Below are 24711 nucleotides of genomic sequence, written 5' to 3' on the forward strand. Positions count from 1 at the left end.
CATTATAGGATAGCATGCTTGTTTTAAAGATTGTCATTCTAGTTTATTAAAATCTGAATGTAAGAAAAAAAAAGAAAAAAAAAAGAATGTGTGGCTCTTAAACTGTATTTACCCCCAAGATGAATTCTCTCGAAGTCTCTGCACAAGCTATGCATTTCAGCCTTTCTCAGAAGTCAGGCCACCAGGTAACTCCCCCAGCTGATGAAAACGTGGCTCCCAGGCAGAGCCTGGGTTATAGTCTCCTCAAACAGAGAGAAGGAGCTAGAGGGGTGGCTCATTTAAGAGGACCTGGATTCAGTTCTCAATACACTGGCGGCTCACAACTACCTGTAACTCCAATTCCAGGGCATCTGATACCCTTTTCTGACCTCCAAGAGCACTAGGCACGTACATGGTATACATACATACTTACAGACAAACCCTCATGCACACATAATAAATAAATCTAAAATAATTGTTAGAAGGAAGATAACCCCCAATCTTCAGAGTAATGCTCACTTTCATACTGGTCCTGACTAGCTTTGAAGAGCCCCTCATCCCTTGAGGCAAGTCTCCATCTCTTGAGTTCCTTTCAACCTCTGTAAGTCCCTTTTATGGCTTAGTGATCTGGGATGGTTCCCAGCAGGTAGGAAGGACAGACAGGAGGGGAGACCCACTGCCGACTTAGTTAGCTCCTAATGAAAAGTCTGGGTGTGGTCTTCATGTAGGACATTACTGTCTCCCAGATCCCCACCCAGCTGCTGGGTGACTTGCACAGCTGATTAGAACAACCTGAAGAGGCTGTGACTATCCCAGTGTGTTTTGAGGGACACTCCCAGCACCCGCAAAGTCCTCTGCAAGCTTCAGTGATTTTTTTCCCTAAGACAGGATTGCTTAGAAGTTCAGTAGCATAAAGTGCTTATTAGCTAAGTAGTTAATGAGGTCTCATTAGAGACTTGGATTTCTAGTCTCAGGCAAGACAGGCTGAATCTTGGCTCCATCAGGTAGCAGGTACAGTCTGTGGGTGTTGTGGCACCCCTTGCCTCCTTTCTGGGAGAGTGATAAGGAGCCAGTTCACATCATAGGAGGCTGGGCGGGCAGGACCCAGGGGGAAAGTTAGCCTCCCTTAGTCTTCTTTGTTTTTCAAACAAACCTTGTGTTTTGCCTGTCTATCTTAGGAGAAGGGTCAGGGGTCCAACCAGGGGATGGAACATCAAACAATGGCTTATTGTCTGGAGCCAACACACCTGAACCAACCTGAGGGAAGAAGCCAGATTTCTTAGCCTGTGCAGGTTCCTAAAAGCAGGAAGAGGCTGTGTCAAAGCAGAATTCTTAGTTTTCCCAGGCTAGACCTGTGGGCAGGGGCGGGGTAGGGCAGGGGGGTGACCTGGCCGCTGCCGCTTGCACGTCAAACCACAGAGGCTTTGCACAGGCTCCTTAGGGGATCCAAGGAACCCTAGAAATATCAGAACCCCTGCCCGCCAATAGCTTGAGACCATGTTCCTTATAGTGCCCCCCCAAGCCCTCCTCATATTGAGTGACTATCCCAAACTTCTCTCAGTGGTATAGCTTCTAGAGTGACCAAAGGTGTGAGGGTCTCTGTAGTCTTCTCCTTCTCTTCTCTGTTCACCCATGGTCTCTGCCTTGTCAGGGATCTGAAGAGTTAGCTGATGCTGGGGGATGATACCTCTGCTCCCGGAGCTGGGCGTCCGTGCTTAGTTGTAGTTCCCTGGACCTCCTGCTTTGTTCTTAAGTCTAATAACAACCAGATTTGACATGGCTTCCAAGAGCAGGTTTGGGTTTGGATGAAAGGCATTGTTTTTATCATGTAAGACTCATTACATGAGATGACTTTTACCAGAGTCCTGGCAGTCTAAATGGCTACTAGTTCTGGCCATTCCTCTCAGAGGTTGAATTTGGAAGGCAGCAAGGTCTTGAAGCCTCCCTCAAGAGCCTGGGGATCACAAGCAGTGCTTCTGGCCTCTTGGGCTATGCCTTATTCACCCCCAGACAAAGCCTTCAGTGAGGTCTGTCAGAGCTGCTTGGGAAGAGTGGTTGGCTGGGCCTGGATGTGGGATTATTCCATCCCCTATTTGAGCTGTTCAACAATGCTGGTCTGTAAGCATCCCTCCAAGAGAGCTGCCTTCCTGAATGCTACATTGGCTGTTGAGCAGATTATGGGACAGGGCTAAGATCCAACTCCACTCTAGACTGGTTCTAAGGTATGGCACAAAGCTTCCAGACTTGTTTTATTCATTAGGAAAATGTAGATTGTTACATCTTGGACAGAAAAAAAAAACCAGACCCATTTACCACAAACACCGCCCTCCAACCCCTGGCTATAATTCCATTGTCTATGGTTTTGTTATTGGTTTGGTTTGGTTTGGTTGGTTGGTTGGTTGGTTGGTTTTGTTTTTCTGAGTTGGGAGCAGGACCTCATTCTATAGTCCAGACTGGTCTAGATCATAATATGTCACTCAGGCTGGCCTCAAATTGACAGCGATTCTCCTGCCTCGGCTTCCTGAGTGTTGGGAATCCAGGCATGAGTCACTGTGATTTGATAACCCTATATAATTCAGAGGAGGAAAAATAGGCATTTTATTCTTTTTGTTGCCACCATCTTTTGGCTTCTTGCCTTCTGTGCATTTCCGTAACTCTGGCATCTACTCCTGGAGGTCTGGTTTACCTCTGGAGACTTGGGTTCCACTTTCCTATGGGCAGGGACCCTTTACCACCTTGCCCTCTGTTCCTGCCGGGTGCTAACTGCCTTTCCTTTTATCTGTTTCCTCCTCACCTCTGCTCTTGGCTAGCTGACAGTAGGGAAAGTATCCAGCGGAATAGGGGCTGCAGCTGAAGTTCTGGTCAATCTGTACTTGAATGATCACAGACCTAAGACACAGGCCACCTCTCCAGACCTGGTAAGGAAATGCACTGTCAGCCTCCACCTGAAGATATTTGCCTAGCCTCCCTGGGCAAGAGTATGGGAAGATTGAAAGGAAACCATTCTCAGGGCAACAAGGGGAGTCTTGAAAGTCAGCTGGATCCACAGAGGTTGGGGAAAGCCACATTTCCTCAAAGGCTAACTTCACTTGGGTCCTTGTGGTTGATTTTCCAAGCTAGATATGTGCCCAGCTATCCATGGCTTTCAGGATCTGTTCAGCACCAGGCTCTGCAAGGCTTTTGGACAAGTACCCCCCCACACACAAACCCCTTTCAGTATTTAGTGTCAACTTAAGCAGACCTGGGAACTGAGACATGAGTAGCAGGGAGAGCGTGTCTTCCCTCTGGCTTTCTCCCTCCTCAATCTAGGTGGTCTATTGCCATCAGCAACACTGTGCTCTGATTTGTTCTCCTTCAGGCAGGGGTGGGGTGGGGTACTGGCCTGGCAGCTGCAGCTTGAAGGTCAAGTCATGGAAGCTTTGCACAGGCTGAGGGGGCCCAGCACTAGTCTGCTCCAGCCCTTCCCTCCCCTGTTGCAAGTAAGGAGGGAACTACAAGACACAAACACCCCTTATCTGCACTCTCTTGGTAGATTTGAGTCCCCCCCCCAGTCTTCACTTGGTCCCCATCACTGTGGGGGCAAAGACATATAGCACATATGTCTCGGCTCCTTTTCCTGTTGCTGTGATTGAAGTACGCTGACAAACACAACTCCAGGGGGATTTATTCGGCTCACAGTTCGAGGCACAGTCAAGCGGGAACTTGAAGCAGCTAGACACGCTGCATCCACAATCAGGGAGTAGAGAGAGATCAACTCAAGCTTACTGCTGTTCTACAATCTGAGCTTCTAGCCAGAGAATGGTACCACTCACAGTGGGTACCATTCGGTACCCACTTGGTAACTAATCAAGATAATCCACCACAAGCATACAGAGAGGCTCATCTCCCAGGTGATACCAGACTCTATCACGTGGACCACTAGCACTGACCATCACACATCACCACTGCAGTGCCCAGCGACATTTGTCCTCTAGGATTCAAGAAAGCAACATTAGGTAGACATATTTGAGCAAGATATTCACTCATTTAGATCAGCCCAGAAAGAGGCCCTGCAGGACTGGAGGCTGTGTGGGGAGTGCCTTCCTGCACTGTGCTCTTCTTTGCAATGACATAAGCTACAGCTAAGAGCCCAGAAGGCCCTAGGCCTGGCCTTTGAAGCCTTATTCAGCCCTAGCACTTTACTTCTTTCTCCTGCCCGCAGGAATCCCCGAGAAAGACATTCCCCGTGAGCCTGGGTGTCAGGGACACCTGCTACTTTTGTAAGAAGCCTGTGTACGTGATGGAGCGGCTGCGTGCAGAGGGCCACTTTTTCCACCGCGAGTGTTTCCGATGCAGCATCTGCGCTGCCACCCTGCGCCTGGCTGCCTATGCCTTTGACTGCGATGAAGGTAACCCTGGGGGCCAGGAAAGCACTGGCCCCTGGCCTTGGTCTCTGGGGTTCCAACCCTCTAGAGGCTCTAGAACACCCACTTACCAACAAGGAAGTATGATATCATGAGGAATACTGCTTAGGGGAACATGGAGAACAGAAGCCTCTGGCACCTACAGTGCTCCAGACACAGTGAGCCCTACAGTCTGCTGAGGGCTCTCACTATCTTATTCAGCACTACCACTTCCAATGGTGCCTTTGAGGTCAAGATACTCAAACATAATAAACTGTGTGACATGCCCAGCATTAATGGCATAATAAGAACTTCATGGATGATGGTATACTAATAAACCAGGTGAGGCTGGGTGATTGCTCCATAAATTAAGTGCTTGTCTTGCAGCCATGAGGGCTTGAGTCCAGTCCCCAGAACCCATGTTTTGTTTTGTTTAAATGGGGCCAGGTGCAGTGGCGTACACCTTTAATCCCAGTACTGGAGAGGCAAAGTCAGGTTGGTCTCTGAAGTTTGAGGCCAGCCTAGGTTACAGAGTGAGATTCTGTCTCAAAACAAATAAATAGAAAAGAAAGAAAAAGAGAAGCAATGTATGCTGGTGCATGCTCATAATTCCAGCACTGGGGAGACACAGGTGGATCCTTCGGGTTCTCTGGCCGCTCAGCCCAGCCTACTCCGTGTGTTCCAGGGAGAAACCCTGTCTCAAAACACAAGTAGAAAACCAAGGTGAGAACTATAGAACTAGACTAGAGAACTATAGCTGAGGTTGTGATCTAATCTACACACACACACATAACTACCCACACACGAGTATACCTACCTGTACATACACACAAAATATGGGTTATAAAATTGGCCTTAATATTAGCACCTCTTTGGGTAAGTGGCCTACCAGAACTCATCAGCAAAGAATTATATTCACTGTACAGAGATCATTTTTTAAAAAAGATTTTATTTATTTATTGTATGTATATGAGTGCTTTTTCTCCATGCACACATATGCGTGCCAGAAGAGAACATCAGATTCCATTACACATGGTTGTGAGCCACCATGTGGTTGCTGGGAATTGAACTCAATACCTCTGGGACAGCAGCCAATGCTCTTAACTGCTGAGCCATCTCTCCATCTCTAAGAGAACACTTTTAATCCTTCAGCCTTTGATTTTATACTGTCATATAGAATATAGGACAATATGACACAGTGCTTCTAATTGTGTGCCTATCCTACCACAGGGAAGTGGTGGCACACACCTTTCATCCCAGCACTCAGGAGGCAGAGGCAGGCAGATCTCTGAGTTCAAGGCCAGCCTGGTCTATAGAGTGAGTTCCAGGACAACCAAGGACACACAGAAAGACCTTGTCTCAAAACAAAAACAAAAACAGCAACAACAACAAAAACCAAACCAAACAAACAAATTATCCCCCCTGGGATAAATTCAGACAGTAGCACTTACCACATAACCTTGGGACTGTTAAAGTCTTGGTCCTTCAGCTTCCTCATATGCAAAATGAGGGTAAGGATAGGACCAGTATGGACATTGTACACCAGTGATCCCAGCACTCAAGAGGCAGAGACAGTAAGATTCTGAGTTCCAGACCTACTGGGGCCTGTATAGAGACTCTGCCTCAGAAGAACAAAACAAAGAAATAACAGTTCTTAGCTCATAAGGATGTAGGAGTTGATGAGGTAAGTTTTATGAAATATTTACTAGGTTTTCCTATTATTATTATTATTATTATTATTATTACCATCATCATTGTTACTATTGTAGAAATAGGCAGCAAGGCTTTTCTAGAAGGTACCCAGTGGTCCCAGGCAGTGCTGTTTTACCCAGCATGCACTCTGCCTGAGTCTTCTCTCTCATCCCTGGCTGGCTGTCCTGAACCTCAAGATTCCAGAAATACTGAGGGTCTGATACTCAAAGAGCTACCTATTTGTCTCCCTGACAACTGACCTTGTGACAAAATCTGACTTTTGTTTGGATGGCGAGTTGCCTGGGAGTTTTAGCCCACTCAGGGAGTTCCCCATTGCCAGCTCTGTCTATCTTGGAGCCACTTTAGGGCAGGTGGATAAGAACCCCGCTCACGTCTGTTTATGGCTTATTTCCATGGCTGTTGTATTCTGACTGGACAAGGATGAACATTTGTTCCAATGGTTCTGTCTACAGATAAAAACTACATGTGTGTGTGTCTTTTCTCACAGGCAAATTTTACTGCAAGCCCCATTTTGTTCACTGCAAAACCAGTAGCAAACAGCGGAAGAGACGGGCAGAGCTGAATCAGCAAAGAGAGGTATGTTGGTCTCAACAGTGCTGGGAGAGCGGGGCTGGGCAGGTGGGGGGGCATCCTTACCCCCTGATGAGGTCTCTAAAGACAACCTCAGAGTTAGACAGAGACTCTAGCCCCAGAGGGACAGAGACCGCTCCCAAGCCAATAACAGTCCCTGCTTCCCTTCTAGAGTGTTCTGGGTTTTCTTAGTCTCTTCGGCAGCCTCTGGGGCCAGCCCTGTTTCAGACCGCAACTCCCTGATAGGTAGCTGGCTTCCTCTGAGAAGTCAAGAAATGCTTGTTCATGGGTCAAGACTGGGCTACGTGCTGAACTGTCCCCTGCAGCCACAGATGACTGCCTACATGAGGAAGGCCAGGTTCTCAGGTCCCTACCTAGGCTTTAAAAGCAGCCGCTCATTTTACTGATGGTTTGTGGCAGCTTCCTCTCCTGGCAGCTTTCAGGAATACCTTCTCTCCAGTTTGATGAATCACCTCGCACCAATAGAAACTCATAACTTGAGCTTTTCTAATGATACAATCCTAGGCTCGCTATCAGAAAATGAGAAAGTAAATAAAAATAAAGACAGTAAAATTACCTATGACCACTTACCTTGGGAAAACTCCAGTTGGCCTTATGGTAATTGTTCAAGACTGTTGTGATCATAAAAAGAGAAAGAGTTATAAGAATATGTTCTGGAGAGGTGTGGGGGAAGGTGAGCCCATGCCAAGGTATTCCTTCCCTGAGGGACCAGATACACACCGGTACAGTATAGAACAGAGTTTATTTAGGGCGTGGGGAGGGGAGTAAAGAGGGTAGCAGAGGCAGAGAAAGGGAGAGAGTAGAGAAGTAGGGGCCCCGCCATGACCACGAGGGGGAGGAGGGGTTGGGAAGGGACTGGAGAGAGAGAGGGAGCAAAGGAGCAAGAGGCAAGGGAGAGAAGCAGGAGTAAGAGAGAGAGAAAGGGGCAAGCAGCCACTTTTATAGGGCCAGGCCTACCTGGCCATTGCCAGTAACTGTGGGGAGGAGCATACCTGGCTGTTGTCAGGTATCTGTGGGAGTGGAATTTATACAGAATGCCAACGAAGACTTACTGGCGTTGGAGAACCGAACATTGTACTGTCTCTCCTCCCAGACGTTCCCTGTGTGACTAGATCCCACCTCTATAGCTTTCTAGGCTTCTTCACTGAAAGTGTATCAAGTACAGGTTTCTGTGATACTGAGACTCTTCTTTCTTAATTATTTTCCATTTTAGTCTATGTGTGTAGTTGGTTTTTCTACCTCTATGTCTGTGGACCACATGTGTGCCTGGTGCCCATGGAGACCAAAAGAGGGTGTCAGATCCCCAGGGACTGGGGTTACAGATGGTTGTGAGCCATTGTGCAGGCGTCAGGAATCGAACCCAGGTGCTCTGGAAGAGTAGCCAGTGTTTTTAACCACTGAACCATCTCTGTAGCTCCTATATAATCTCAGCCCTTGGGAGATTGAGGCAGGAGCATTTGAATTTGGAGTCAGCTCGGTCTACATATGAACTTTAAGAACTTGAAGACCTGTCTAAGCAACTTAGCCACACTCTAAACTCAGCAGGGGTTGGGGCCGGGCAAGGAAGGAATTGGCAAGCAGGAGGAGGGAGCAGACATGTCAGGAGTAAAATCTTTTTTTTTTTTAATTGAGACAGGATCTAACTATGTAAACCTGACTGGCCCAGAACTCAATAGTTAGCCCTGGCTGGCCTCGAAGTCACTGAGATCTACCTGCCTCTGCCTCTGCCTCCCAAATATTGTGATTAAAGGGATGTGTCACCATGCCTTGCTTACGAGTCTAATTTCTAATGCTATTAAGAGATTGTATTTTATGCATAGTCAGTAATCTATTTCAGTAGTTCCATCCTGTTGGGCTTTTATGCCATTTAATCATTTATCTTGCAAAGATTTTTATGATGGATATATTTACCTACAAATCTTAATCCCTATTTATAATTATTGTGGACTATATATCAGTATAGGTAGATATGCAAGTCAACGGGCATGCATATTTTAAAGGCTAGCAAATGGCATGATGAGTTTGCCCCCCCTTAAGTACAAGTCACGCCCACATTCAACACCAAGAACTGGAGCTCAGTGTCTTTTGCAGGAGGCAGTCTCCTGAGACTCACCAACTAAATGCCCTTGCTTTGCTGTCTTCCTCAGGAGGAAGGAACATGGCAGGAGCAGGAAGCACCTCGGAGAGATGTTCCCACGGAAAGCTCCTGTGCAGTGGCGGCCATCAGCACGCCAGAAGGCAGCCCTCCAGGTATCCCCACCTCCTTCTTTAGGAAGGTATTCAGCTGGCCTCTCAGGCTGACAAGAGGCCTGCTCAACCTGCCCCAGAGCCTGCTTAGGTGGATGCAGGGACTCCTGCAGGCTGCTGGCCACCATGTGAGGGACAATGCTCACAACTACTGCTTCATGTTTGAGCTCCTGAGCCTGGGGCTGCTGCTACTCTGGGCTTTCTCCGAGGTCCTGGCTACCATGTACAGAGAGTCTGAGGAGTCTCTGGAGAGCATCCGCAGCTGGCTGCTCAGGTTTATCCCAGTGAAGCTGCAGTGAGGTGCACGCTGCCCCACAGTGCCCTAACATTTCCAAGTGTAGACTGCGATGTTTGGAGTTTGCTCAGGCTCTGGCCAGCATCTGTAACCAATTAGCTCCAAGCCAAAGAGTCCCACATTGGCCACTTCCGCCTGACTTTGACAGGGTTGAGCATCTGTTCATGGTGCTAGGGCCAGGGACAACGTGAAGGATTTTTTTTTAATGTGTTTGTTTTCTAACAACTTTGTGGTTTGTGTTTTTTAAACCAAAGCGAGCCATATTTCTGGGTTTACATTTCAATTTTTAACTTTTCATAAGCCAAAAAGAAAGCACTATTTTTCTACAGGTATCAATATTTTTGTTTCAGCTGTTTTCCAAGGCCCTTGAACTTGGCAGTGAGTTTAGATTCATTGCTGCCAGCAAAGTTATTGAGCTGAGAGTAGAGTCACAAAAGAGAGGGTACTGACATGGGGGCAGTGCCTTTTGATTTACGCATCCAGATGCCACCTGGTCACAGTGGGTGCTGGGTTTGTTTGTTTCAAAAACAGAGATATGTAAAAATATACTGAGGTTGACAGAAGTAAGCACAGGGGTAGAATAAACCAAAATTGACCAAAGCACACAGCAGGGTGTCACTGTTATCTGTCCTCAGGGTGGGAGAGAGGTATCTTGCTCATACTTTTTAAAATCAAAAAGTGGCTTAGAGGCTTTCCCTCTTGTCCACCAAATCACAGCCAATGACAGAGAACCACAGGGTTGCCACACTGCAAACAGATATCTTCCTCCCCACTAATGGATACTGCAGTGAAAGCCTGTTGGCACTTGACCCTGAATAGCTATGTCAGGCTGATGCAATGCTGAGGACAAACTATTTCAGATGGCATCCTTTTCGCCCCTATTAAGTCCCCAACCCAGGCTGCAGGCAGAGCCAAAGCCCTTCAGGTCCACCATGGCTCAGCTGCCTGTCACTTATGTTCTTTGAATCAGGCATGTGATTCCTCTGGGAAGCATGGCCCTGATCAGTGCTAGTGGCATCCTGGATGCTTAGTCACGTGTGGCTACCTTGCATGTTTCATCAACATAGTCAAAGCCCCTTTTCCCAGTGCCCCAGAAAAAATAGCATCTGGTCTTTAGGTGGCTTCAAGCCCACACACAGTGTCCCCCCGACCCCCTGCTCTAGAAAGAGCCTTCAGCTGTCCCAGCTCCTCTCTGCAATGCTCAGCTTCAGCAGCAGGCTGGGCAACTGGAAGGCTGATAAGGGCCTTTTAGGTACTTTGTGTGTCTACAGTCACTGGGTACAAGACAGCCGTTTATAGCTGCTACCGCTAGTGTGCCCTCTCAAGATTAAGGAGGTCTGGTTAAAGATGAGGCATCTTGAGAGCTTTGACATAAGCTTTCTGGAGGGTGGGGAAAGAAGGGTGCCTTTCTAGACTCTGCCCAGAAGTCATGGGAAAGACAGGCATGGCTGTGGCCAAGTCTGTGGGGACCAGCACCTCTGACCTTGTTGGAACTGTTGCCAAAGTGGTGACGTGCACTGTATGTGCCCCATATAGCTGGGGTGTTAATGGGCAAGTATGATGGGAGGAGCCCTTGAGTCCTATTAGGTTTCATTATGTCACATGAATTCTCGAGGTCATGTTGTGAGTTTTCTCCAACTCAGGGTGGGCTTGGATGCTTTGTGGAATGCTCTGGGAAGCTAGAGTGAACTCTCCAAAAAAAAAAAAAAATCTCATTTATAGCCATACAGAGGCTGGTTTGAATTACCCTGGTAGACAGGGTGTGTCTGACTCAGGGCTGAGACATCTGTGTATTCTGAGACCTTGAGCCCTTCCTGTTGGACAACAGCAGGGGCAGGTCCTGGAGACAGATACGCTAGAGATGAATTTGCCTCAAGAATGAGTATGAGACCCCAGGGTAAACCGAAGACAGGGGCTCATGGGGGGCAGAAGGTCCTGGGAACATTTGCAGACAAGAATGGGGTTCTGTTACTCTGCAGACCCCGGGCATCCACTGTTTGAAATGAATAGCTGGCCACCCCCAGGAAGGTTTGTCCCTCCTAAGCAGGCAGCCCTTTGTGAGGGGCCGTGGTTGCTCTATTCCTCACCGCCAGTGTTCTTTCCTGTTGTGATTTGTATTTGTCTTAGGCCTTTGCTAAGTCCTCCTTTCTGTCTTTCTCTTTCCAATCTCACTTTGCTGCCGCCAGTACGTTTCAGCCTTCCAGTCCTACACCCACTTCTTGGCTGACACTTCTGCTCTAAGGTGACTGATTTTCTTGGCAATTTTCAGAGAGAGGTACTAACCCCTAACCCGCTTTCCGCACCCCATCCTTTGCGTCGGTGGTTCTGGTTGTGCTAACTGTGAGTGTCTTGCCTACTAACGGACTCCCTAGAGGCATGAGTGGGAGACAGCATGGGGCGGGGGTCAGCTTGAAAGCCACATTCTGCCTCCCCTTCTTTGGAGCCCAGCCAGCAGCCTGGGTCCACGACAAGTGCATGCCCCGTGCCCCTTCTCCTCTGCACCATGCGCTGGCCTCTCTGCATGTTTTCTCAGTTGCGCTTTCAAAACCTTTTGTCTTCTTGGGAGGGTTCACCATGATTGTGAGACAATACTGAGGGCTCTTGTCACCTTTCAAAACATTTCTACTTAAGTAACCTCTGAAAAAAGACATGTCTAGGAATATCTTCTTCAGCCCATTCTAATACAAAGATTACTAATGCCTTTAATTGAGACCATAAGGGACTCAGTTTGGTGAGGTTTTAAAAGTATACTTTTTTTCCTAGACTCCCAGGCCAGCTTGACCCATGCTCTGTGCTGTGAATATAATGATGATAAGTGAGCCTTTCCCCTCGTTCAGCATAGCTAATCCTAGGGGCTTGCTATGCCTTTCACATGCCTCTGGACTCTTAAGCCCCTTACTGTTTCACAAGCTTTTAATCAGAGCAGTCGTGGTCCCAGGAGAAGGGCAGCCACTGTCGATCCTTCTGTCAATCTATGGAAAGTGGCTTAGTATCTCTGCTCATTTACCTGGAGCAGCGCACCAGTCATGTGCTACTACAAGAAGCAGTCACAAAGGAGGGCAGAAAGCAGATGTGAGTCCAACCCCACATTTTCAGACTGCAGCCAGAGTCCATCTCACATGCAGCTAGAGCTACCCTCTCCTCAGCTTCCACCCAGTCCTGCATGCCACACTTGCTTGCTGTGTTGGCGCAGAGCCCAGCCAGTACAAAGTCCTCTCCTCTCCTCTTTTCTTCTCTTCCAGCATTCCCCTCTCTAAAATGTCAACCAAAGAGAGCCTCCCTCTCCCCTCAGCCCCCCTCACCCCGCTCTCAGCCTCTTTAGACAGCCTCCTCCCCATCTCTCAACAAGGCATGTCTGTGACCCTAGAGAATTCATTTACAGTGCCATATGGAACCCTGTATTTTACACACACAGCAAACAATGTTTAGGTTTATTTATGATATTTGATGCTGTAAATGAAAATAAATATGGTTCTTTATAAAGCTCACCGTTTCCTCTCTTCTTTGCCGTGGAAGCTTCTAAAATCTCAAACACAGGCACCGGTTTAGGGGAGCTGTCTCCCCTAAACTGCTGGTGGGGCTTGCACTTGTGGTGACCCGGGACTCTCTGGGGCTGTGCCGGGGCAATCTGAAATATTACCCAAGAGTAATATTTGAAAAAATGTCACCAATACTCCGGTGCCAGGCTTTGGGGTCTCTTCCTGAAATGTGTGGTACTTTGCTGCTCTAGACTCTGGGCAGAGGAAGGGAGAGCCAGTGTGACCTCAGGAACAGGTTGTGTTGCCATGGCTCTCTAAGAGGGCTTTACCAAAAGAGCCCCACTTGTTTGGGTTCTTATAGAGAAAAAAAAAATGAGTCTTTTCATGGTTCTCACTGGTCCATCCAAGTGATGGGGGAAAAATAAGGAGGAAGGAGTGGACATCAGTCTCTGGAAGACAGTGACCCAGCAGGTGTACTCATGCAACCCTGCAGTATGAGGCTCCACCCACCTGGCCACTCTGAGTATAGTACCAGCAGGCTCTGCCCAACTCTACCCTGTTTAGGGGAAGGACTTGGAGTCCCCATTGAGTACCCTGGACAGTGCCAGCTCTCTCCAGGGAGGAGCTTCTGCCATTTCCAGACCAGATATGGTTGGGCTTCCAATACTGGCAGAAGAAACCTGCTGTGAACTATGAAGGTCCTGGCATCTCCCAGAGAGCATTTCTGGGATTCTAGGCTCCAGCTCAACTGCTGATGCTCGAGTCTGCCTTCGGGCCCACCTCAGGTTATGAGCCAGGGTCCCTATCTCCTTCTCTTCCATTCAAGGAAGGCTATTGGAGACTAAAACCAGGTGGAGGGATGGACAAACGACCAATTCCTTTGCCTGTGCAACAGTTATTGCCCACAGCATTATCCTAGGCCCAAAAGACAAAGCAGAGGGTTGCGAAAGGTCCGTGTGCCTCCCTGATGTTTAATAAGTATGTGCCTCAGTGTGTCTTAATTCTGATTCGTCTAATATATGCTCTTGCTCATTCATCTATTTACCCCATTTTGCTGATCACCTACTATGTGCTAGGAAATACAGGTAATCTTGAAAGTCTAAGTCTTGAAACCTCATGTTAAGTTTCTGGTAAAGTCCTCTAAGTAAATAAGCTTAATTAACTGTTTGGGTTGGCTTTCTCAGAGAGTGTCTTGGTTTGATTTGGCTTGACTACTATATCCTACATAATTGGTATTTGGTAGAATATTTTTTAATTCAAAAACACTGAAAACTCAACTTTTTGTGATGGAGAGATCAAATCCAAGACTCTGGTAGGCAAACACTCTACCACTGAGCTACCTCCCCAACCCTAAGACTTAATATTTCTAAGGTAATCTAATAGAAATAAGTATTAAATAGGAGTTCCTACACTAGTCAGGCTATCTCTGCATGCCTCCTGTACTAGGGAAGTGCAGACAGGAGGATCAGGAGTTCAAAGCCATCCTCAGCTACACAACAATTTCAAGAAAAACCTTGCCTACATGAGACCCTGTCTCAAGAAAATAACCTCTCCTCACCCCAAAAGAAGTTCCTAATGGCAAATTTGTGCTATATATAGTAAATACAATTAAATATTTGTTAGATTCTCTGAGTTATAGAACTGTTAACAAAAACAAATTCATGTAGGAAAAACATGAAACAAATTTGACCATTTGCATTTTAAATATAGTTAAAGTCTCTCTGTGTGTGTGTGTGTGTGTGTGTGTGTGTGTGTGTGTGTGTCAGAGTATAGTTTTATATGTATAAGTACAGTGCCAGAAGAGGGTATTGGATCCCCTGGAGCTGGAGCTAAAGGTGGAAGATGCCAGATGTGAATGCTGGGAACCAAACTCAGGTCCTGTTGAAGAGAAATAGGTACTGTTAATGACTGACCCTCCTCTCCAGTTCCAATTATCTACATTTTTAAAACAGCATGAAAGCTGGACATGATGATACATACCTTTAGTCCCAACACTCAAGAGGAAGAGTCAGGCAGATCTCTGGGAGATCTAGGCCAGTCTGGTCTACATAGTAAGTTCCAAGACAGCCAGGAATATGTAGAAAGACCCTGTCTCAAAACATCAACCAATCAATCAATAAGTAAATATTATGTAGTTATAAAAATTAAAATATTAACTATGCAATCAGACTATAGAAAAAATCTGACTTAAATACAGTAACACAGAAGTTCATTGCCATAGTATTCAAAGAGTTCACTTAAAGTGGGTCCTCACCAGCAACATTGATGACGTTAATCTTTCCTGAACCATGACCCAAGGATAAATGAGTAAAGGCTGTGAACAAATAGTTCCCACTTGGACAAATTCAAGAAGTGGACACTTAAAAAGAAAAAGGAAGCATTTGGGGAAATGTCCTCCCTTGTCTTTCAAAGGAACGTAAATGAATCATGCTATCCTACCTAGTTGACTATTTTAAGGGGAAATATCAGCTTAGGATTGACCATAGGAGCAGTCTATTTCTTGAAAGGGAATATAACAACCAAGGTTTCATATCAAAAAGGGTCTCTGAACTTTGGCCCAGATGTGAAAGAGGATCCTAAGAAAGATGACTGGTGCTAGAATGGCGAGTTACAGTGATATCCTCCACTGCGAGGGACCAGAGAGCACCAGGGCCCAAAGTAGGTTCTAGGGCCCTGTGTGGTAAGGGCCCAGATTTTGCTGAAATCCCAGTTTTGTCCCCTGGAATTTCATTCCCTCTGTGTCCCACAGTGAAGTTCTTCTGTGCACCAGGAACTAACGAAGCTTCTGGCACCTGGTTTTGGAAAGGTGGAGTCAATTAGACAACCCAGGTCAGTGCCTGGAACTGGGCGGTTGGGGTGCTCTGCTGAGCTCTGGATGACACCTCTCTGGAGGGATTGCTTCTGGAAAGACTTCCTTCGGACATAGATAAGCTGAGGCTCTAGATACCCTACAAGGTGGGTGGACACTGGTCAGAGACCCCAGAGGATGCCAGAGGCACCGTCTCTTCTCTCTTGCACTCTCATCCCCAGCCTCTTCAAGGCAACCAGCTGTTTCCCCTCAGACATAGGTCTCAGGTCCAGAGTCCTGTCTCCTGCCTCCTGTCAAAGGCATTGTGTGGGGAATGCCAGAGCTTCAACTAAGAGGAAACACAGACCCTGGCTGTGTTGCTAACTGCCTCCCCCATCCGCCATGACTTCCTGGGCATCCCTTAAGCATCTCCATCCAGCAGGTAGTCTCCAACACTAATGTTTTCACAAAACAGTCTCCCCTGTTAACCATGTCCCTCAGCAAAGGACAGCAAACAACAGTCTCTTCTTACTCATCTCAAAAGCCTGGAGCCATGCCTAAGTCTGCTTTATCCTGAACCCACACCTGATCTGTCTAGAATCTTCTCTGAAGATGGAAGAGTTTGTTTAGGCTGGGAAGGTTCTGCTGGGGTCAAGCCATAGTTTAGGACAGAGCCCTAAGGGAGCAGAATGTAGACATTGTGTGCCATCCCTACACAATGCTTCCATTTCGTGCCCTCCTTGTCCTCCGAGGACTGTCATCCTCACATGAATCATGTGGCAAACCAGGGTCCATATAGCAGCAGGCAGGTTTGGGCCTCCAACCCCAGAGGAATGCACCTGAATTGAAGGGTGTTCCCATTATAATTTTGACACCAAGATAACTTTCAGCAAGTTGTCACAGGCCACATACATTCCCTCTCCTCTCCTCACTGTCTAGCATAGGAATCCAGGTGATACTTGGAGACAATAAGTAGAGTAGGGAATGTCCCACCATTATGATCTGGGCTCTGGGTGGGCCTAAGGAGTTGACTGCTGTCTTTGATCCATTAAGCCCTTGTGAGGCTATAGCATAGGGCCTACCTCAATGGAACAGGCAGCCTCTCAACTGTGTGGTAGCCCAGAAGTGCTGTCAGATCTGTCTCATCAACCCACATCAGGCCTAGCCAGGTGTAGACTCCATCATGGACCTGCGGCAACGCCTACCACACCCTCTGTCCCAAAGGTGCTAGGAGGAGAGTCTTTGTTGCCTAACACTAGCCTGAGAAAGAGGAGAAATCACCACCCTGAGGCTGCTTCCCTTCCTGCCTCCCTAGATTGTGGTAGGGGGTGGAGAACTACCTTCCAGAAATTCTAACTATTCTCCTACCCGTCTTGTTACCAGAGTTATTAGGGACAAAGCCTGGACTCTAGGATTTCCAGCAAACGAGACTCAGTCACTTGTCCTCAATAGGCCAATTAAACAGTCAAAAAAAAAAAAGAGAGAGAGAAAGATATATTCAATGTGACTATATTAGGAAAAAAAATACAGACATCTAGTGAACTACCACCATCCACCTCACCCCCAACCCTGTACCCCATCCCATGGCCAATACACACTGAAGTCCATCTTTGAGGATTTGATGGAGATCTAGGTTTAAATTGAGGGCAACTAGAAATAGAACACTAAGTAATGATGCCAGCCGGGCGGTGGTAGTGCATACCTTTAATCCCAGCACTTGGAAGGCAGAGGCAGGCGAATTTCTGAGTTCGAGGCCAGCCTGGTCTACAGAGTGAGTTCCAGGACAGCCAAGGCTACACAGAGAAACCCTGTCTCTAAAAGCCAAAAAAAAAAAAAAAAAGTAAGGATGCCAGAGGAGCGGCCCCTCCTATGATGGTCGAGGCGGCAGTCTCTGGCATGGAGATCTTCGAGGTGTCAGCACTTGTGGAGTCTCTTTCCATGAGAAAAGCGCCAGATTTTCCTTCCCTCAGCACTCTAGGGAGATTCCAGTTTCTTGGGATCCATTGTCTCAATAGAGTAGTCAAAGGGAAGGGCAAATATGTCTCTCGTTTAGAATATCTTCACTTCTGCCAGGACATTACAAAGACTCTCAGAGAAATGTAGACATTGGTCCTGGCTGAACTGACTGGGCACAGTGCCTGTTAGTGACAGGGCAGAGGTGGAAAAAGAGAACCAAAGTCCAAGACTATGGCCCCTACCCTGCAGGTAGCATACAACTGGCCAGTTTGCTTGCTACTAGAGAGCCCACAGAGCCATAAGGAAAACATTGTGCTCCAACCCTCATCTCACTGAAAGGGCTCTGATGCCCTAAAGGAGCCTGCTCTGGGGGGCTGGTGTCTGATCTTGGGATGCATGTGAGGCAGGCATTTCCCTGGTGTCTGGCTCAAGATTTAGGATGAAGGAACTGGGATGGGGATGGGTATACTCCACTGAGGACCACAGAACAAAGTTTGTCCTCATTCCCTTCCTCTCTGGGCAGAAGAATGCCTCTCTATCTGGGAAGGCATACTTCCTTGTTTATTTAGCTGAATGTGTCTCTCTCTGTTTAGGCTTTGGCTGAGGTCAGAGAGGGCTCTGTCAGTAACACCATCTGTCATGGTTTTATTCAGAAGAAGGTGGAACTGTACACACACATACATACTCACAGACACACACACACACAGACACACACACACACACACACACTGGGTCTGTGACACCCACAGCAAGGCAGGGAGACTAGACTTCATGGTGGAGAGCACACCCAGAGGCTCAGTACTACCCATCCATGAATTCATCTCTGAGCATTCCTGGATGCTCTGCTTCCATTACAATACTATGATGAGTCACTCTCAAAAGCACCTGGAGTAGCCACAGTCTTTGAACACATGTCCTGCTAAGGACTAAAAGTGCCAGGGAATCTTCCTCCCCGAGGAGTTGTAACATCCCTGGTAATGTACTGAAGGACTGCCTGCTCGAGCTCTCGGTCATCCTGCTGATGCCTCATGCCTCATCTCCCTGTTACTGATCGTAGTCCACCTAGGGACTGTGGCTGGCAAGGCCATCCTGCATAGCAGTATAGTCAGACATCTGCCTGTCTGTGGTAGCCAGTGTGTTCTCTCTCTTGTCCCCTGCTCGGCCCTATGCTATAGAAATATCACCCCTGCAAACTTCACTGTCCAGGGTGCCTTGAATAGCTTCCCGTTAGGTTTGAGACATGGCAGAAGAGTGGGATGGGTTCAGGAGAAGAGCCAGGGTATTATTCCTGATACCCCAAGCCATAATGTCATAGCAGTGACCTTGGCATCTGGGAACTGGTAAGGCTGGCCCTTCACTTCGTCCAGTGCCATCATGTCTCCTTGCCTGCTTTGCCCTTCCTCTGCAGAGCTCTTTGGCTGGAGCTCTATATTCTCAATTGCAACCTGATTCCTTTAGTTCCCTCCACATGTTTCAATTTCAACTTTTGTCCATGATTGGGGTATGGGGAGTGGCACTCAGGGGAATTTTTTTCAAGCCCCTAACCAGAAGCCACTCCAGCAGTCAGGACCTTGATCGCATCTCTCATATCTCAGTGGTGTGTGGCCTCTTCTGCTTTCTCTTTATAAGTCTTGGGGTTGCTGGATGACTCTATAAGCTGAATGTCTAAGGATAGGCTCCGGGTCTGTCTGTCTGTCTGTATACCCTCCACCAAGGATCCAGGCTGACAGGGCAGCAGCCATCAGAAACAAGCTTTTTCAATAGGAACCTGAGTGACAACTCAACCGGGCAAAACCACTCAGAGCCCTGGGTCATAACTATCCACTGGTCTGAGGCAGACAAGCATCACATTGCTGGGGCAGGAGTATGTTCTGCCAACTCTCAGAAGGACTACAAAATCCAAGACAGAGTGTGACTCTGTCCAAACAAATGGTTCTGTCATGTTCACAGACATAGAACCTAGCAACATGTGGCCATCTCTGGGTGTCTTAACCTCCCCGTGTTTCCATTATCTCAACAAGAAAACGGAGGTCACAAAATGCTTTGCTTGAAGGATTATACAAGTGCAACAGACTTTGTACAAGTCAGTGCTCAAACTATTCCTGGCGTTTATTAGGGGTCCAATAAAAGTAAGCTGCCACTGCTCTTATTACAACCATCACTATAAACACTAGCAAAACTGCCACTATCATCACCATAACTACCACATCACCACAACTGCCACCCAAACCATAGCCACCATCACTACCACCAACCCACCACTATTATCACCACCATCACCACAACGATCCCTACCATCACTCTATCCACCACCTCCACCTCCACCAGCACCACCGACTTTAGCAAAGTAGCCAGTGATATTTCACACGCACTTCCCTTCACAGTTGTACTAGCACAAGAGCATCTGTATGCATGTGCACAAGTAAGTTTGCACGTACACCAGGGGTTAGACAAAGAGCCAGCAGGTTGGATCTGTGCCTGTACTCACATTGTATTTGACCTTATAGTATTTTAAAACTTCACGGAAAGCCCAGAACTTCTTGATTTGTCTTTACAGACAAGAAATGCAGCTATGGTGCAGATGCCTCTTCCAGAGAGAGTGTGTAGAGTAAAAAGAAGAGAGACTTGGGGGAAAGCATGAAGAATACAGCGTTTAAGGGCTGAGATGGAACAATGGAGAGACGCAGAAAGAAAGTATCTCTCAAAGTAGAGAAGGGTGGGAGTCAAATGCCAGAGGATAGCCTAAAAAAAAAAAAAAAAATCCTGTACACTTGATTCAGCAAGCAGGCTCCAGGAAATTTTCTCAGAATGGGAAGGTAGAGAGGTAAAGGTCTCATCAGAATCATAGGAGATTCATAAAGGGTCAGAGAAAGCTTGCCCAGCTCTTCCAAGACTGGCCAGAAGTGAGAGACAAGTGAGTGGGCTGGAGGTAGAGACTTCTGTATATTACATACAGATGGAACCAATACAGTAGGTGAAGTTCAGGAAAGAGAGACGACAGTGAGCCATATTGAGGGTGAGAAGTGAAGGGGAGCCCAGTTCAACTGAGGTTTAATTCTAGAGAAGAAATTGGAAGGCTGCTTTCCTGTGGCAGGAGAAGGCTCACCAACCAGCCACTGGCCAGGCTAGAGTTGGGCTCATGCACTCATTCACTCCACAGGCCCCTCACAAGCACCCGCTTTACAAAGTGTGATTCCAGCAACAAGCAAAACAAAGCTCTGCCCACATCCTAGTCCTGGAAGGAGACAACAAACAAAGTCAAAAGGAAATTAAACAGCTTGTTAGAAGGCGAGATTCACTATGAGGAGTAATAAAGGGGCACAGAGCCTGCTGAGTGTGTAGCCACATTTAGCAGAACAACTCAACACTGAGAAGGTGACAAGTGACCAAAGCTAGCAGGCAGTGAAGTCCAGGGATAGCACTCATCGTGATAAGCACTGGATACAAGGTCAGAGACTGCAGACTCAAGGGCAACATGAGAGGCCTGAGATGGTGTCTCTCCGAAGTCCCAAGGGAACAGCACAGTGGTAACACAACAGAAACAGAGCAAGCCAAGGGACAACGTGAGGCGGTAAGGGCACGGAGGCCATGGAGGTAAATTAGATGAGACTTTTCCTCTTAACTGCAGAGTAAAAAATGAGAGACCTCTAGCCGGGTGGTGGTGGTGCACACCTTTAATCCTAGCATTTGGGAGGCAGAGGCAGGTGGATTTCTGAGTTCGAGGCCAGCCTGGTCTACAGAGTGAGTTCCAGGACAGCCAAGGCTACACAGAGAACCAAAAGAAAAAAAAAAAATGAGAGACCTCTCGGGGATTTTGAGCAGGTATGACATCTTCCAACTTACATTTTTATGTGTTGATTCTATTGAAAGATAGAGCTCAGCAGGAAAGGGATGAGGGTCCAGGTAGAGATGATTTTTTTTATCATCTGGACAAGATGTAGTAGAGCCAAAGAAGTGGCAGCGAAGAGAGTTCATTCCTGGTGCATTTGAAGGAGGAGCTATCAGCACTGGTAGAGGGTTTTATGAAAAATGAAAGAAAGGGTGGTATCAAGGATGCCATTATAATGCCAACCTAACCACCTAGAGTCCATTGCTGGCCTATTTGAAGGAAGGACCATCTATACTTACAGAGAGGGCTTTGTGAAGGATAAGAGTGGAATCAAAGATGCTATTATGGTGCCAACCTAAGCCACCTTAGCTCTTGGAGGCTCCAGACTGATCTGGGCACAGTGATGGGTGGAACAGGAGTTGAGGAGAGTGGAGATGAAGGACTTGTTGCATGTGCTGTGTCTGCTAGACACCCACACAAAGACGTCAAGTCAACAACAAGAGACACATATCTAGATGCAGGGGAAGGCTTCAGACACAAATCCCAGAATCCTCTCTGCTTCGGGTCATTGAGAATCATGGGAGCAGGTGAAACCAGAGGCTGGGTATAGACAAGACCAGCACAAGGGACCAAGAATCTGGGCAGAGCTGTCTGGGAGATGAGAGGATCCTTTTCTAGAAGGACTTGACAGGCTGGGTCACAAGGTCAATAAGACTGCGAGCTGAAGGGCTATAAAGATGACTCAGTAGTTAAAGAGCTCGCCATGTAAGCATGAGGGCCTGAGTTTAGGTCCACAGAAATGCCAGGTGAGAGTGGTGGCCCCTCTGTAATTACAGCCCCAGAAGATGGTGATAGGCAGCCTCCAGATTTTACTGGTTAGCAAGACTAGCCATATCTCTGAACTCTACGTTTGGTGGCAGGATCCTGCCTTAATGAATAAGGTGAAGAGCATCAAGTATGGGGCTAGATGTCAACCTCAGGCCTCCATATGCACACATACTTATATATATGTACCCATACACATCTAAAATCATCTATACATGCATGTGTATATACCACACACACACACACACACACACGAAAATAGAAACATTTTGGGGGATGGGATTGGTTTGGGGTTTTTTGTTTTGGTTTTGATTTGAAACAAGGTCTCACTATGTAGCTCTGGCTAGCCTGGAATTCACTGTGTAGACTAGACTGGCCTAAAAAACTCACAGAGATCCTCTGTGTCTGCCTCCCGAGCACTGGGATTAAAGGTGTGTGCTACCATGTCTGGTGGAAACAATTTTTTTTAAGGTGAAATCTAAGATGTTACCCCTGAGCTCAACAACAGCCTGGCAGAGGCAGTTTGAACAAAGCAATCCAGAGGGTGTGAGCCTGCAGTGGATCCTGGGAGCATCTCAGCTTCTCCCTCCAGATTAAATGGGATGGTGTATGTATTTATGCTTTACACACATCAGGAGTGCCCTAAGCATTGGATCATTTGCTGGGCTGAAAGGTGGCCCTCAGCAATGGCACAGAGGATGGCAAGGTCTGTCCTTGAACATCTGTGTGGACCAGCATCCTTCTCAACACCTGGAAGAGTCGGTGCCCTGAAAGGGACCATGTATTCTGCTATCTCTATAGACCCTATTCTCTTGGCAGATGAGCCCATCTCTCCCAAGAAGCCAAAGAGTATCCCTGAGCCCAACTCCAGAGTCAAGGAAGCTGAAGCCACCTCTCCTTGGCCATCTGAGTGGACTTCGGTGAGGTTCAGCCCTGAGGAGGATACAGTCGGGCAGGACGTGCTGGCTATACGTGTCCTAGTCACCAGTGAGGACAGCAGGTATGCCCAGATCACTGAAGGATGGAGGCAGCAACAGGGTGGGATGGGGCAGGCTGCATTTGGGATCTGCTTTTCTCTCCACTGAGCCTGTTTCCTCATCTGTTAAAGGGACTGTAATAGCGGCTTGCCTCTGAAGGAACTCTAAGACTCAATGAATTGACACATGCCAAATATGGGTTGGTGCACAGTAAATCTGCTATATAGTCATTTTCTCCGAGCAGGGAAAGGCCCTGGCTCTACAGTCTTCCCCCAGGAGTCCACTGCCATGCACTAAGGGCTGCAGATGAGTGGCAGCTGTCACAGGCCCTCCCATACTAAGATGTGATACATGGTGATGGAGATACCAAGAAGGGCAAAGGAGAAAGTACAGTTCTTGCACACCCAGCGTACAATCCACACCAACCGTGGTTATGAGAAGAGCAGCCTTCGGGCCTCTCCAGGCCCCCGCGTACACTGAGTGCATTCAGAAAAGCAAGCAAAAGTTATTAATGCCTAGACTCTGCATGTGTAACTGTGACTCATGCACCCTGGTGAGGTCCTTGCTATCAGACACCTCCACTCCCTGGGTAGACAGCCATGGAAACAAGGAAACATTAAACAAGAAAAATACCACATATGTTTCAGGCAGAGAAAGTGGAGGCATGTTATAAACAGGGTCAGGATGGCTACGTTAGACTGGGTGGCCAGGAAAGGTATCTGTCGGTTACTGAGTCCCACAGTGATTGAGTGCCAAAGTGGCCCCAGAGCGAGTGGGTTACTCTCCTTCCTCACATGTGGGCCAGAGCTAAGGAAGGGGCCTCTGTGAGACAGTGCTGGTCAGGCTGGGCTCACCCAGATGGGTCTAGCTGGATCTAGCTGGCTGTCAGCTAGAGCAGGGGGAATGGTATACAAACAGAATGAAAGGTCAGTGTGGCCAGAAGCTGATAAGAGGGTGAAGGAGGGGTTATACTGGGAAGCTATGGTGTAGTTCAGTGGTAGAGCACTTATATAGCATTCACCAGGCTAGGACTCAATCCCTAGCAACAGAAAGAATAGAGGGAAGGAGGAAAGGAAGGAGAGGAGGGGAGGGAGGGAGGGAGGGAGGGAGGGAGGGAAGGAAAGAGGGAGAACAGGCTGGTTATGAAGAGTGTAAAGAATTTATATTTTATTCTAGGAATAATTGAAAGAGAGTTAAGTTCATTAATATCACATCATTAACAACTTTTAGATGTCTACAGGCTTTGGTGTGGAGAGCAGATGAGACAGGATGGGTGAGAGCAAAGGCAAGGAGACCTGGTGGGGGCCTGGGGGCCCCTGGGTGGGCACAGGTCAGAACTATAGTGATGGATTTGCTGATAAGTTAAGCATGAGAGGAAGAGAACAACACCAGGGTGTCTCCCAGTCTGGACCTGAATTACTGAATGGATGGTACAGATGTTTCTCCAGGCATCCGGGGGCAAAGAAAATGCAAATAGTGTGAAGGCCGAGCACTCTGTGCTGGGCCCATTGGGTCTGACTGGGGTGCGTCCTGTACTGACACTGGGTCCACAGATGGGCATTGAGTCTGTAGTTTCTGAGAAGCCCCCTTCTCTACAACTTAAATCCCTGCACTTTTTCTTTCCAACATGCCCATCAATGCAGCCATGCT

At 47.5% G+C, this 24711-nt stretch overlaps 1 protein-coding gene across 9 annotated transcripts in view; it reads left to right on the forward strand.

The window, feature by feature from the left end:
- Mical2 (microtubule associated monooxygenase, calponin and LIM domain containing 2) overlaps window positions 1-24711 on the forward strand; it is a 199742-nt gene that overhangs the window by 123218 nt on the left and 51813 nt on the right. For 6 of the 9 annotated variants that reach the window (XM_031387896.1, XM_031387900.1, XM_031387897.1 and 3 more), the window contains 5 exons: window positions 2790-2897; window positions 4181-4367; window positions 6562-6650; window positions 8813-8915; window positions 22904-23084. In XM_031387896.1, coding sequence (XP_031243756.1) covers window positions 2790-2897; window positions 4181-4367; window positions 6562-6650; window positions 8813-8915; window positions 22904-23084 — 668 coding nt within the window. Of the gene's footprint in view, window positions 1-2789; window positions 2898-4180; window positions 4368-6561; window positions 6651-8812; window positions 12694-22903; window positions 23085-24711 lie in introns of those variants that run through there. The other 3 variants (XM_031387904.1, XM_031387903.1, XM_031387905.1) reach the window with 3 other exon arrangements.

This window comes from Mastomys coucha, unplaced genomic scaffold (genome assembly GCF_008632895.1).
Source record: "Mastomys coucha isolate ucsf_1 unplaced genomic scaffold, UCSF_Mcou_1 pScaffold21, whole genome shotgun sequence".
In the NCBI taxonomy this organism is placed as follows: Eukaryota; Metazoa; Chordata; class Mammalia; order Rodentia; family Muridae; genus Mastomys; species Mastomys coucha.